The following is a 15,726-nucleotide window of genomic DNA, read 5'->3' on the forward strand; positions in this document are numbered from 1 at the left end:
GACCCCAGGCTCCCATGAGCCGTGGCAAAATGCCGGGATAACGCGAGGAAGAAAAAACAAGTCTGTCTGTGTTGACATTGGACTTGTGATTAATTATGTTGATCGCAAACAATTAGATTACTGTATGCACAGCGCAATGCGTGGGTGTGGAAACGGAATCCGTTGTTTTTATAATAATTGATAACGATCAATATCCACTTGCCAACTCTATTTACCAGCGCCCTTATTACCTAGGCAATAGAGTTCAATAAAAAGAAATCAAGCAAATGACTGGATAACAGTGGATATAGGCGTTTATTGTATGCGTTTTCATAATGACATAATGACGGCAATTCTTCGCGCGCTATATCATTTCTTTGTTATTGCATGACATTCACCTCTAGACTAGAGTCACGTTAGACACCTATAATGAAAGGCCCGTCTCACACGCAGTGTAGCAGTGTATGTATTTAGAGGTATGTATGTGCCGTGTGTTCCATCGTAGAGTCAATCCTAATTGAAAGAAAAGACCGTACTCCCATCTTAAAAGCCGGCAACGCACTTGCAACCCCAGAGGGGTGTTGATAAGGTAATGGTAAGCAATTACTATCATCCATGGACACCACATGAACGATAGTAATTGCTTACCATCAGGTGATTCGTCTGCTCGTTTGTATCTTATAACATAAAAATTTTATAAACTTACCAGTAAGCCGATTTAGGTGAGGGAACTTTCAATAGATTTATTTTTATGAGGTATGCTCCATATGTGACGTCCCGCGGGTAAAGGTACCTTATGGCGGTTGGCGCTTACGCTATTATTAACGCCGCTCCAATATAATTGCGGCGCTATGCAACGTAAGCGCCAGCCGCCATAAGGTACCGTTTGCCGTGGAACGACACATATATGTGTCGCTTAACTTTAAACTCGGGTAAATCCATTCGACCCTTTCAGCAAATATCTACCCTATTACCTTTTCTTAATACCAAAATCGTATAATCTGACTGATGGATTTACCCGAGTTTGAAGTTAAGCGACTCATATATTTTAGCCATTTTGAAATAGGTTATTTTTTAAAGAAACCCGTAGTAGTCGGTATTTTTTCGCTTGTATGGTACAGTACAGTCAGCATAATTAATCCAGTAAAAATTAAAAAAACATGAACGTACATAATTGCCTGGTTCTGTAATTAATATAATAATGCACACACACGCATTAAAATAACAATGGTAATATCGAATCAATAAATAATTACCAGTCTGCAGCACGCAAGGTCGCCGGTAAACAGTTATCGGACGATCAATGTTAAACGAAACTAAACCGTAATACCTAAGCATTAAGGTTCATAGTGAAGGTATAGGGGATGTTGCCCTGGCAACGTTTTCATGATTCTGTGGAATTACTTGCGATTTCTTAAGGCAGTAAATTACTTCTAGACGGGTTTGTGGTTGATCTGACGTTGGTATTATGTAATCCATTACGTTTTGATAAAAGGCATTGGTTCTATAGTACAATCAGCAGCAGAAGTTGCTACGCGGGTGTTCAAAATGATCGTGACGCGACTTTATTGTTAAGATAATAAGAGCGTGTCAAGGTAATTTTGAACACCTCGCCCGCTTCGCAACTTCTGCTGCTGACTGTACACTGTACTGTCACAGACACAATCAATATGAAAGTCGCTAGAGACCTCATACTATTATATTTTCACTGTGCCTGTGGCAAGGTACTAGGTAGGTATTTGACTGTAACTAGGTTGTAGAAAATGTCTGTCCTTTAATTAAACTATCATACAGAGATACATTGCATAGATTATTTGTACCGAGTTTTTGTATCGGGTAATGTATGTCTGAGCTCTTTTGTCAGAATAAAAGAAATACTTACTACGAAAATATGACAAATATTTATGGCGATAGTATGGTAAATATTTACTACAGTTAGTATTGTACAGTTACAGTTTGTATTGTCTTTGATCATTACGGTATCGATATTTAAACTGTTTCTACAAGTTGCGCCAAAATGGCAAGTTTTACATTATATACCTACGATTCAAATTCGTTTTCAGTTAAAAAAAAACCGTATAAAAACGTACGATTCGTGTTTGATGCTCATGTAATGTGCAAAACTAAATTGGCGGGGAAACCCATTCAATTAAAAATTATCAATGCCAACTAGTTAAAGAGCGATAAGACAGTATATACTTCCGCTGATATATACAATTTCGTTTACACGAGGAAATATACAACTACAATAAAGTTACGAATATAAAATCTATAAAGAGATGCACCGGATATTCGGTTACTATCCGATATCCGGCCTATCCGGCCTTTATTTTAACATCCGGCCGGATACCGGATAGTTGTCTACTATCCGGCCGGATACCGGATAGTAACATTGCTTGATTTTGGAGTAAACAAAATTGGAATAAGAAACAGTCACGATTATAATCGTACTCGTTTATTATTTTAAAACAATTTAAGCATTTCACTCACTTGCACGCGCACTCATTTCGAACCTAGAAATGAGTCCGCGCGAACGTTCACTAGGTAACAGGCCAAAACCTGCATAATGCGCACCTGAAAAACCGAAATGTAGGTATAGTTCCGCCGGCCGAATATTAGGCGGCCGGATACCGAATATTCAGCCGATGGTCAGGCCAAATATCCGGTATCCGGTATCCAGCCAAACAACTATCCGTTGCATCTCTAGAATTTATTGCAAAATATAGAACAATTTTTAACAAAGAATAATAAAGAATATCACACTAAATGGGCAGATTTAATTTTTTTGCAAAGATAATGTCATTCAACAAACAATCTTACATATCAAAGTAAACAATTCAAATTCACATTTATCACTACACCTTATAAAACAAAGTCTCCCGCCGCGGCTGTCTGTTTGTGTGTTTGTATGTTTGCGATAAACTCAAAAACGGATTTATATGCGGTTTTCACCTATCAATAGAGTGGATTCTTGAGGAAGGTTTAGGTGTATAATTTGTTGACCCGTGCGAAGCCGGGGCGGGTCGATAGTTATTATATACAATTCACAGAAATAAGAAATATGTTCACGATTGTTTCACACTTTCCCAATGTATAATAAACCGGACTTACCCTTTATTTGTCCACAAGAATGCATTTTGCAAATAACATATGCAAAATATAGTAAATTATGCAATATATAGAGGTCAGGGAAAGTGCATAATTACCTCGAGAAACATAATTACTGCTACCGTTTTTTAAATGAGTAACAATTTTAATATTAATTTTAAATACCAATGATTTCTAAATCGATAGTACTACGCATAGTTAAAAAACTTTCCAACGGTCTCCCGTAACCATAAAAACTGTCAATACTTAAAACAAACTTTCCAAAAACGTCTCCCAGCTTTTTAAGAACTTACACACAAACTCTGTTGCACAAAACACAAAATAACCGGTCACTACACACTTATAACACATCGCTAACTATACACGAAATTAAAGTTATCACCAATGTCCATACTCGACAGAGACGCGTGGCGTTCGGTAACCGACTGATGGAACTCACTTACGCTATTGCTCAAGTGAGCTAACAGCTCGGCAAAACTAGTGTAAAAAAAACCTTGACATTGGTAACAACTACACATACTGGGATCACCCAGAATCACGACCCGAGAATCACCTCGAGTCGTGATTCTGAATGTCAAAATTGTATTATTACCGATATTTAAATCGTGATAAAATATATACGAGCTTATACGTATCGTCTACTTACAGATTACGTGTCCATTAGATTTTTTTCGCGATTTTTTGGTTAGTGCCACGGGGAAACATGTTTAGTATGACCATCTCAACACATTTTTTGACATTCAGGAACACTACCCCAAAATAATCCGGTATTTGGATTTTATAAATATATTGGATCGCTCGAGGCAAACTTGCATGCGTTAAGAATAATAGCTCAGTGTATTTGAATAAAACAGCCTATGAAATATGAGATATCAAAGCGCATATACCCTTTTAGTTTTGCGTAGTGTTAAAGCAGAAACCATGTCAATAATTCGCAAGCGTATGCTTTTATTTAATTCAGATAAGGTTTATATTGGTATGATTGAAGTAGAAGATACTTTGCGATCGCGAAATAAGTGGTGGATCACATTTACTTACTGACGTATTAGTTTAAAAGGGCCTATAAAGTTAGTGTGTTATATAGCTCATACGCTCTTTTACTTTTGCGCAGCGCTAAAGCAAAACCATGTATGAAATTCACGTGTTTGCATTTTTACTGCTTTCTAATACGATTTAAAATGGCGTGAATCATGTGAAGAGTTTTTTAGCTAATGGTTATGCATGTGAGGAAAGGTAATTATGGCGTCGTTTTATGCTCTTTTGTTTACTGTTTGTTTTTGTTGAATACGGTAACAAACGGTTTAGGCAATAACAATAATAGCATGCGTGTTTACCAACTTACATAGTAAACATGATTGTGAGGCATAGAATAGGAATCCTGTAGACGGAGTTTAGAGCAATTATTTCATGAAACCGATGCTGCCAAAAATACGGGGGTGCGGGTGACGAGGTGAGCGAGGTTCCGTGCCGTGACTGGTCCGTTCAAAGACACCGACGTCACACAAAGACACTTTCGACTCGAAAACGGAGTAAAACTACCGTATGCGTGGATAAAGGAAACTTTTTATTCCAGAATTCATCCACTAAAGGAGTTAAACAGAGTTTGGAAGAGACCTACTAACCGTGGACGAAGTCACGAGTAAAAGCTAGCTGGGGTCAAAGAGAATTAAATCACTACTGGGGTTATAAAGTACATTAAATACGATACTCCAGACGAGCGTACCTACTCATAAATGCCAGCAACGCACTTACAACCCCCCTGGGCGGAGGTAATTGCTTACCATCAGGTTATTCATCTACTAGTTTACAAAATAGTAAAAAAAAATAAAGCAAAAAAATATTACAAACCAAACACAGTAAGTGTAGTTGATAGTGTCGTCGAAAAAGTGATGAGTGTGTTAGTAATAAATGGTGTACACATTATTTTAGCTGAATTACACTTAGTTGACCTTTGTAATCTTATTGTATAGGCTTAGGGATAAGTTCTTAATATTTTCCACGTTTTAACGCGTGTTACATAATCTGAATTGGCAAAAATATATTAATTATATTTCATTTCAGTAACCGTGCTCGAAAATTGAAGTGACAGCTGACACAGGCGTATGTACAAACAGCACCACTCTTAATTAACTATTAGAAGTATTAGAACAAATTAAATTATTTTCAGAAAATATTTTAATTTGTTTTTTATCAAGTAGAAACACTGCTATATAAATTATAAACTGAAATAAATGTCATATACTAAGAAAAAGTGACCAAGGCCTCCAGTGCCCCAGGCTGGAATCGAACCAGAGTCCTCTGCTATCGCGGCAGGTGCCTGTGCCATTCGGCCACCGGGCCACAGCGGCATAGGTCGAATTTTTCCAAGTATGCCCTGCCTGGGGCACTGGAGGCCTTGGTCACTTTTTCTTAGTATATGACATTTATTTCAGTTTATCACTCTTAATTGTGTCGCTTAACTTCAAACTCGGGTAAATCCATTCGACCCTCTCAGCAAATATCTACCCTATTACCTTTTCTTAATACCAAAATCGCATGATCTGACAGATGGATTTACCCGAGTTCGAAGTTAAGCGACTCAATTGTCCATGGGTGAACCTTATGCCTTTTGTAATAAGGTTTACGTACTGTCAGTTAACAGTGTGGGCGATGGTACGGTAACCGTATTAATATTATGTGTAGCCGTGTATTATGTAGGTAAACGTTATATATGTTTTAATTAGCCTAATTTCACGGGCCAGTGTTCTTGGAAATTAATGCACGACGTAATTTACATTATGTCGCTCATTACAGTTATAGCACTATTTTAAATAATAAGTCCAATTATGAAGTTACAAATACCAATTGGGGTTAGGCTTCCCAAAGCTAATGTGATATACTGTCACTCCCTAAACTGAGCCGAATCTAATGGCACCTCATAATTTTGTATCAGTTAAATTGCATAGACTGTGTGTTGCAGTAGGTATATATTATATGACGACGACCGGTTTAGTGACCCTGCCTATGAAGCCGACGGTCCCGGGTTCGAATCCCGATAAGGACATTTATTTGTGTGATGACACAGATATTTGTTACTGAGTCATGTTTGTTTAAGGTTCGTAAAAAATGCGTGTCCCCTGACACATGAATGGCAATTTAATAGCCGTGGGTTGTCGTACGTAGTATACTTAAACATAAAACATCATTCTAAAGCCATTGACGCAAGTTCCCCCATAATAATACCCGCGTAACCGGCGTCTGGCCGATCGCGGCAATCTGCCGGCTTTAATAGCCGTTCAAATTGCACTACTCAGATGCGATTCGCATAACCGTTTACCAAACGCCATAGACTAGGAATCCTCTAGACGGAGCTTAGAGCAATTATTTCATGAAACCGATGCTGCCAAAAATACAAGGGTGCGGGACGGGGTAATACGAGGTGAGCGAGTCCCGTGCCGTGATTGGTCCGTTCAAAGACACGGGCGTCACACAAAGACACTGACTCGAAAATGGAGTACTACCGTATATTTGTGGCAGAGGGGGGTAGCGCTACTATGCTCAGTATGGAGGATGTCTTGTCTGTGCCGAACGCTAAAGTGAAGTTTTTATTAGTCTGTCTTGTGAATTTTCGTCATTTCTTTTAAATTTAGAGGAATGTTTTGGTGGCGCAGCATTAATTGTTTTTTTAAGTTTTTGTTTTAATTAGGTACATCGTTTCAATTTTCTATTAGATTCGCGGCACGGCATATGAAACAGGCTAAATCTATAAATAAAATAAATAAAGCAGTCGAGTCTATCTATATTTATGTATGTATACAGACAGACAATGCATATAATCTTAAAATTTGAAACACATATATTCTTTATACGTAGAATTGAAATTGGCTTGACAGTTTTTAATGGCGTGTATGTGGACAATGTCGCGGATTAGATTAGTATAATATAATATATATGACTATAAGTAATCATTCTCTTAACATTGGATTCCATGGCATTTGTTACTTATTTATAGACAACAGCTAAAGACTACCGAATAAACAATCGTATCGCTATCTACCTGACTAATAGTTCTGAAGCTATCTAACGAAAACCCAAGGACTATATAGATAGAACATCTGTTAAAGGTCGGGATTTTGCATATCGCGTGACTGGGGCGGATTGGTAAAGTTCATTACGACCGATATGCCAAAGTAGACGTTAAGATAAGGGATCAAAGTTGTAATTCGTCTGGGCGGGATGCCGTCTAGTATAATCCGTTTGCGGATTTATTTTGGCATTTCATTGAACTGTTTTGTTTCTTAGGATTTTTGATCATGCAAGTCTTGTTGTCTTTGAGTTTTGATTTATTTCAATCGATTTAGTTTAGGCAGGGCATATTACTATTTTTAGGGTTCCGTACCCAAAGGGTAAAAACGGGACCCTATTACTAAGGCTCCGCTGTCCGTCCGTCCGTCCGTCCGTCTGTCACCAGTCTGTATCTCATGAACCGTGATAGCTACGCAGTTGAAATTTTCACAGATGATGTATTTCTGTTGCCTAACAACAAATACTAAAAAGTACGGAACCCTCGGTGGGCGAGTCCGACTCGCACTTGTCCGGTTTTTTTTTATCTAACTAGAGTAAAGTGCGTAGCAGTCAGTAAAATGGAATAGGGATTATATTGATAGGTTTTTACAGTTAAGATTCACTAGCTTGTGTATGTTCCTATTAGTCACATTGGAATGAGTTTTCGGTGATTAGATTTGTGGAACCGTAACATTAATAGAGTTGTGTCCAAGTTAAAATTGCAGGAATGTAGTTATCTATGGCTGGCTGCGTTGCACGCAACGCCGTATGATTGGAAACAGCGAGTCAGGGTCGCTGCTGATGCAACACATTTGGTTTGTGATTACGCGTATCGCGTGTTGTACGCTTCCGTTTGAGTATGATTTATTCTCCTGCGGTTTTGCATACTGTTCCACACTATCTAATGTCATCCTCATTTAATCGCGAAATTTTCTAATCTTAACTGAAAATGGCAAAGTGGCATAACCAGTGAGTGAGTGTGAGAGTGAGAGAGGCGATTGAAATTAAAAAACACCCTAAAAATTTCAATCGTGAGGACGGGTACAAATTATCGTCTACTTGGGGACCAGTGATTCAAATGTTGAAACCAGCGGATATATCTTCGGACCAGTGTACGGATACTGTGAGTGTTGCGTGTCGTGCCGTGGACAATAAACATTAAACTTTAACGGGTAGCTGCAATTTCTTTGTCTACCCCGAACATTTTTATAAACTAATTTCGGGTAGTTTAGTGGTGTTTTATTAATATCTCCGTTGACATTTGTTGGGACGTCAGTCTTTCCGTGACCACAGCTGGTGCAACTCAGCTGAAACGTCGGAATTAAAGGTAAAAACAATGAAATTATATCGCGGTAGACCCGTTTGTGTAATTAAATATGTGTACAAAACGCGAGAGTTTAAAGTGTTAAAGTGGCATAAGACTTGTTTATCGCAAGTCGCAACCCAGTTTTTACAAGCATTACCTAAGCTGTAATGCTAAAATCTGGAAATAAAACCTTTTTTAAAACCTAAACCCTACGCCACTACCACAGATTAAATGAACACGCTCACCTCATGAAATTGATGTGGCAATTTTACAACTCGTTTGGAAAGTACTTACTCAAATTGACTCTTCACTCTCTCTCTTTTCATTCATCAGTTTCATCACGGATTTTAGTAATGGAAGATATATAGGCAAAAACGATTGTCCGACCGAAACTGGATTTTTTTGCGAAACCGAAAGTTCGCTTTTGTTCTAGTTTCGGCCGGATCGGAAATTTCAGCCGAAACATGATTTTGATGCAGAATCCTGCCGAAATCGAAACTGAAACTTCTCTCGGCACTAGGAGTAGCTTTCATCAATTCGGTTACACTAGAAGCAGTCCTCCGTCACGGCTACCCTTAAACGAACTTGATGCCTGGTGGTGGTGGGGGGTAGTTATCTATCACTTACCTGGTTAAGCTTATAAGCTGTGACTTGAGCAGTTTGAACACCAGCCGGGCGTCTTCCTCCATGATGAGCCCAGCCTTCGCCATGTCGTTGGCGACGTCCTGGCAGTCGTCGCGCTCCATATCGAAGTCGAACTGGATGGCTTCGTTCTCTTTGTGGGTGTACGATCTGTGGGCGAGATGGATCGTTAGTATCTTTTAATCTCACTTGTCACCGACGATATCGCGTCAGGATAAAATAAAATCCAAAAATTATACTCTATAGTTGTTTTTCACTGGCACTTTTACAGTTACACAGAACCAGGGAGTTGCGTGAGTTGCATGTATGTAACTTGCGCGATAATGAAATCCGCAGAGCAGCTAATTTCGCAATATTTCTTTAATTCCTTGACAAAATTGCTAATATTTTGTCGATCTTATTGAAAACTTTCTGAAACACATCAGTAATACAATGTGTTTTTGCACAATTCACTGATTTATATATTAAATTATACAAGGATCACTAACCGCTTCTTGGGATCAATGATTTTAAGGCGGAACTGTATTTTGGCGATGTCGGAGGAAGTCACAAGGTCTCTGCCCACGATCTCGAGCCGCAGGCCGATGTCCTCGCCGAAGAACTCGTGGTTCAGCAGATCCTTCACTTTCGGCCTGAAAAAAGTACACATATTCAGTTATTGATTGCATAATCTCTGCTTTCCTTTGTCAATTGGTGCTACTAAGATGTTGACGATTAAAATTAACCGTGCCAATCCAATAAAATTATGGTTCTTATCATTTTCATAACATTTAAAGCGTAATATCACATGCAACACTGTCAAGAATGTTTCTACTACGCTCTCCATTATCAATCTCACGAATTGCTTGCATGCATGCATGCAAGATGCATGGAATTTTAATTTGAAACTTCAGACTTCAAATATGCTTTCTTCAAATAGGCCTAGCAACAAGCTCTTTCGAATAGTCGTTTACATATACATATACGAGTATATTATACTTTGGACCTACAAAGGCTTACAAAAAGAACGTTACTAACCGATCTCCTTTATCTGGCTTTATGCACGATTCGATGATGTCTTTCACTTCCGGTATCGTCACCTTGTCCAAACTCTGCGGCTTCACCCCCTACAAACAAAATAAATTAACATTACTCTAAATACCACCCTATATGTATGACCATAAGGTGCTGACCGACACGACTTTCTTGTATATCTGCGCGGGTCTACTAAACTTCTCGACAACCGACCCTACATCTGTAGATTTAAGGTTGACTCATCGAAACAACTGTCTAATATCGCAATCGTCTTGGGAACTCGATATGAACACTTTAAATTCGACCCTAGGACTGAAGATTTATGGTGCAATTCTCATCAACAGTATTTTCATCCGGGCTGGCTCACATGGTCCAACCTGACTTCAACCTTAACTCAATAGTAATAAAGCTTCTTTCTCACCGAGGCGGTTTTTTTGTCATCACTAGGTCGCGGGACCTCGCTACGAGCACTCTAATTTCGACCCTCCGCCTGTAGATATATGGTGCAATTCTCATCAACGCAATTTTCTTCCAGACTTGCTCACATAGCTCGCTCTAAATTGTCATTTAATGCTAAACCCGACCTTATTCCAGTGTAAATAAAGTACAATTCTCACCGATACGACACATGCACATGCCGAACGTACGTCCACTGTCACTCGACATTCGACCCTACTGCTGTACACATAAGGTGCTCACCGAGACGACTTTCTTGTATATCTGCGCGGGCCCGCTGCACTCCGAGTAGGGGTACTCGCCGGTGGCCATCTCCAGCATGCACATGCCGAACGAACGTCCCACTGTCACTCGACATTCGACCCTACTGCTGTACACATAAGGTGCTCACCGAGACGACTTTCTTGTATATCAGCGCGGGCCCGCTGCACTCCGAGTAGGGGTACTCGCCGGTGGCCATCTCCAGCATGCACATGCCGAACGAACGTCCACTGTCACTCGACATTCAACCATACTGCTGTACACATAAGGTGCTCACCGAGACGACTTTCTTGTATATCTGCGCGGGCCCGCTGCACTCCGAGTAGGTGTACTCGCCGGTGGCCATCTCCAGCATGCACATGCCGAACGAACGTCCACTGTCACTCGACATTCAACCATACTGCTGTACACATAAGGTGCTCACTGAGACGACTTTCTTGTATATCTGCGCGGGCCCGCTGCACTCCGAGTAGGGGTACTCGCCGGTGGCCATCTCCAGCATGCACATGCCGAACGAACGTCCACTGTCACTCGACATTCAACCATACTGCTGTACACATAAGGTGCTCACCGAGACGACTTTCTTGTATATCTGCGCGGGCCCGCTGCACTCCGAGTAGGGGTACTCGCCGGTGGCCATCTCCAGCATGCACATGCCGAACGAACGTCCACTGTCACTCGACATTCAACCATACTGCTGTACACATAAGGTGCTCACCGAGACGACTTTCTTGTATATCTGCGCGGGCCCGCTGCACTCCGAGTAGGGGTACTCGCCGGTGGCCATCTCCAGCATGCACAAGCCGAACGAACGTCCACTGTCACTCGACATTCAACCATACTGCTGTACACATAAGGTGCTCACCGAGACGACTTTCTTGTATATCTGCGCGGGCCCGCTGCACTCCGAGTAGGGGTACTCGCCGGTGGCCATCTCCAGCATGCACATGCCGAACGAACGTCCACTGTCACTCGACATTCAACCATACTGCTGTACACATAAGGTGCTCACCGAGACGACTTTCTTGTATATCTGCGCGGGCCCGCTGCACTCCGAGTAGGGGTACTCGCCGGTGGCCATCTCCAGCATGCACATGCCGAACGCGTACACGTCCACGGACTCGTCGTAGTGCTCCTCGTACATCTCGGGCGCCATGAATTCGGGGGTGCCTGGTGAAAACAAAAAAACTGATAAATAAAATTTGAAATCTTAAATATTTTAAGAACGGGTCACTCACGTATAAAAGTCCAAAAACGCTCCTCGGTACGGAGTGAAACATGTCGAGCGTTTTCGAATAGTGAATAGAATCAGGCGTTACTTTGCGGAAATCCATATGAATTAAAACGAAAATATTACTTTGCTAATCCGCGAAAAGATAACGGGCTAGTCAATCAGTGCTAACCCGTTATACTTACTATCGTATTTTTACATGCAATTAATATTCCCACCCTCCCACCGCAAAAATAAATACGCAAATAAATATAACAAACCACCACCAAAAGAACAATCCTCGACACGTGTTTCGCCTCTCTACGAGCGTTTTCGACTAAAAATAAGTGAGTCGCGATATATTTAATGTCTGTCTCACGGAAGTTTTGTTATTAAAATTTGAAATCAGCAATATTTCCGACTTTCATAAATTGACTGTGCAAGTCAACTAAACTGCGATGTATCATTTTTTTAGGGTACCGTACCCAAAGGGTAAAAACGGGACCCTATTACTAAGACTCCACTGTATGTCTGTCACCAGGCTATATCTCATGAACCGTGATAGACAGTTGAAATTTTCACAGATGATGTATTTCTGTTGCCGCTATAACAAATACTAAAAATTAAATTTGTACGGAACCCACGGTGGGCGAGTCCGACTAGCACATGTCTGGTTTTTTTTTATTGGCACGAGGCAAAATGAAAGTTGCCGACTTAGGTCATAAGCTGGTAGATTCTCCAACGCACACTGTCCCTGTAGGCTAGGTTATTAATTTTTTTTTTTTAATGTAAGCTAGAACTTACCGATGACAGACTTGGCGAAGCTGCGGTTCTTGAGCGTGGCGAGGCCGAGGTCGCCGATCTTGACGCTGCCTGTCGTGCCAGTTATGAAGATATTATCGCATTTCAGATCTCTGCACAAAAAGTTCAACTTCAGACACAATTACTAATTTTCATAAATAAGAGTCTATTCTATAGTCCAACCAGAAACTGTAAAAAAATATTGAAGGCGCCACTTCCTACGTAAGCGTCACATTTTTGACGTAAAATGCTTAAGCATGGCCATAATTTAGTATGGTTTTTTTTTAGTTCAACTTTATTTTATGTCGCACTATAGATAAACCCTGGGTTACTAGACACAAAACTCAAGTCCTGATGACTTGGTTGTTAAAAAATTATAATATCTCGCTCCTTTGATCCATAAATTCAATTCATCCGGGCTTCGAGCAACACCGGCTTCCGACACATCGGAAGGGAGGGGCCCAAGCGATATCTCACCGTACAAATCATTCTGCCATTTTTCGCGGGGGGAAAGGTGCACACAGTCGCACTTCTCACACACTTACATACAAAATCCAATCTGTAATGACGACACAAATACATAGAAAATGACACACGTCAAAGACAAATCTTGCAAACCTCGATCTCTTTTTGTGTACGGACGAGTGACAAGTGTCACAACACGCACATTAACACATTTTCGTTGAAGTATGTTATTGTATTCTGAGAGATGAGAAGTCGGATTTGTCGCTCGACCGATCCGCAATTTGTACTGAGCGAGCAAAATCGATAAATCCAACAATTACATGAGACTAAAATATACTAATTGTGTTTGAATGTAATTAAACGTATGGTATGTAAAAAAAATATTACATGTGAAATGTAACACTTTCTTTTTGTAAATTTGATGTCCCCGACCTCTTTTTATAACAAAAAACCGAGCAAACAGGCATTTTTGTGCAGCAGTGTTCACGCGCGCGTTTGGACTCGGTCTAGTGAAAAATCCAAGTGCAACTAGTTTTATTACCCGCGCTAGATTAGATTGACGCGCTAATCTTGTACCTCGGCAGAGGGGAAATAGTGCGAATGCCGCCTCCCTTCCGTGTTGCTCGAAGCATCCGGGCGTCGAATGTGGACGAGTCATCTGCATGCACCCTTTAATGGTTTGATTGTGTCCGACATGCTTTGATTTGAGGCCCAACAGTCTGGTTTCATTAATTTAACTTTTCTATAAATACTAATACAAACCAAATCAAAGAAACATTGATATAAAATTTCACCAAATCAAATTATTATGTGTAGCTGAGCCAAATAATTATAAGTAGTAGAACAGGAGGAAAGACTAAGAACAAGTCATGCCTCGAATTTGACAGCTTAAGTCATGTCACTGTAGAATTCCTTACATTATACGGCAACTCAGGTGGTCAAAAATTGACGTTTGACAATTCTAGTATATACATGGCTCAAAAAACAGGTGTTTTATTCTTTAAACGAGTTCCTCCAAATGTAGTAACATTAAGTAAGTTTTAAGTAAACAATGTAATAGATTAAGACTACCTACGTATAGCTTTAAGTTAACATTTGCATGCTTAACCAGCAGAATATGTCACTGTACAGGAAAAACTTTCCAATATCACCTTGTTGTACCATACTTTATGGAAATAAAAAGAATTTTAATTTTTTAACAAACAGCTGCCAATAAAGCACACGTAATTCTTAGACTTTACCTCTTCTACTACTAATAAGTCTTTGATCTCAGGGCGGTATTCCACCTGTCCAATTTCTTTGTCCAATGTCATTGCGTCTCACTCTCTCATTAACCAAAATGTGAGACGCAATACACATTGGCCACAGAAACTGGATAGGTGGTATACCAGCCTCAGCTAAACGGCAGTTGTGTCATACCTATGGATTATAGGAGGAGTCCTAGAATGTAGAAAGTTGAGCCCCTTGAGGATCTGCCGGCACCAGGACTTCAGCACTTTCGGGTTGATTCGCTTGAATCTTCGAAGGTAACTGGAAAAAAAAAACATTGATTCACATTCACTGCTAAGCTAAGTTCGTAGCCCTATGTTGCAACCAATAGCATGGCTTTCCCGCTTTGTAGGCAAAATATATAAATATAATATTTCGTAACTAATAAGTGGATCGTAAAGTCGGCACTTGCTTTTCAGGAAAAGGCTAAATTTTAACACCTTCCTCAAGTATTTTTTTTACATGCAATGAAAAATTATATATTATTGAGTTTCAATTTGGAATTGAATTTTAAAGCTCTTTGCTGACCTGATATCGAGTTGGTGTCTTAAAATAGACTGTTTTATATGGACGCTTCATATCGACCGATAACAGTCAACTTACGCTTTAAGTGTCCCGGACAGCATGAGCTCCGTGATGAGCACGATGTTCTTCTTCTTGGCCACGACGCCCTCCCTGTAGTTGTAGAAGCGGACTATGTTCGGGTGTTGTAGTTTCTTCAACATATCTACTGAGGGAGACAGCAATAACAGTCAACTCACGCTTTAAGTGTCCCGGACAGCATGAGCTCCGTGATGAGCACGATGTTCTTCTTCTTGGCCACGACGCCCTCCCAGTAGTTGTAGAAGCGGACTATGTTGGGGTGTTGCAGTTTCTTCAACATATCCGCTTCCTCGCGGAAGCGGAGACGCTCCGTCTTGTTTAGCTTTTTCTCCTGAAAATTAGACAGAAGGAAAATATTGTAGAAGAAATTTTTATTTCATTAGGAATTTAACTACTCCATTTTCATTTTAACACTGACTTTTTAGTATATGTATATGACATTCTTTAGTATATGACAGCTATTTCAATTTCATGGTCAGATATTGTGTATAGGTGAGTGCAAAACACAGTACAATCTTTAGATAATTAGAACTCCCATATACATAATTATACAATAAATAAGGGACGC

At 40.2% G+C, this 15,726-nt stretch overlaps 1 protein-coding gene across 1 annotated transcript in view; it reads right to left on the bottom strand.

Annotated features, from left to right (window-relative positions):
- The window catches only part of LOC134801650 (serine/threonine-protein kinase Wnk-like), a 73,317-nt gene that overhangs the window by 31,382 nt on the left and 26,209 nt on the right, over window positions 1-15,726 (bottom strand). The window contains 7 exon segments of the mRNA XM_063774269.1: window positions 9,065-9,229; window positions 9,568-9,711; window positions 10,097-10,185; window positions 11,823-11,980; window positions 12,825-12,934; window positions 14,706-14,816; window positions 15,317-15,489. Coding sequence (XP_063630339.1) covers window positions 9,065-9,229; window positions 9,568-9,711; window positions 10,097-10,185; window positions 11,823-11,980; window positions 12,825-12,934; window positions 14,706-14,816; window positions 15,317-15,489 — 950 coding nt within the window.

The sequence above is a fragment of the Cydia splendana genome, chromosome 22 (assembly GCF_910591565.1).
Source record: "Cydia splendana chromosome 22, ilCydSple1.2, whole genome shotgun sequence".
In the NCBI taxonomy this organism is placed as follows: domain Eukaryota; kingdom Metazoa; phylum Arthropoda; class Insecta; order Lepidoptera; family Tortricidae; genus Cydia; species Cydia splendana.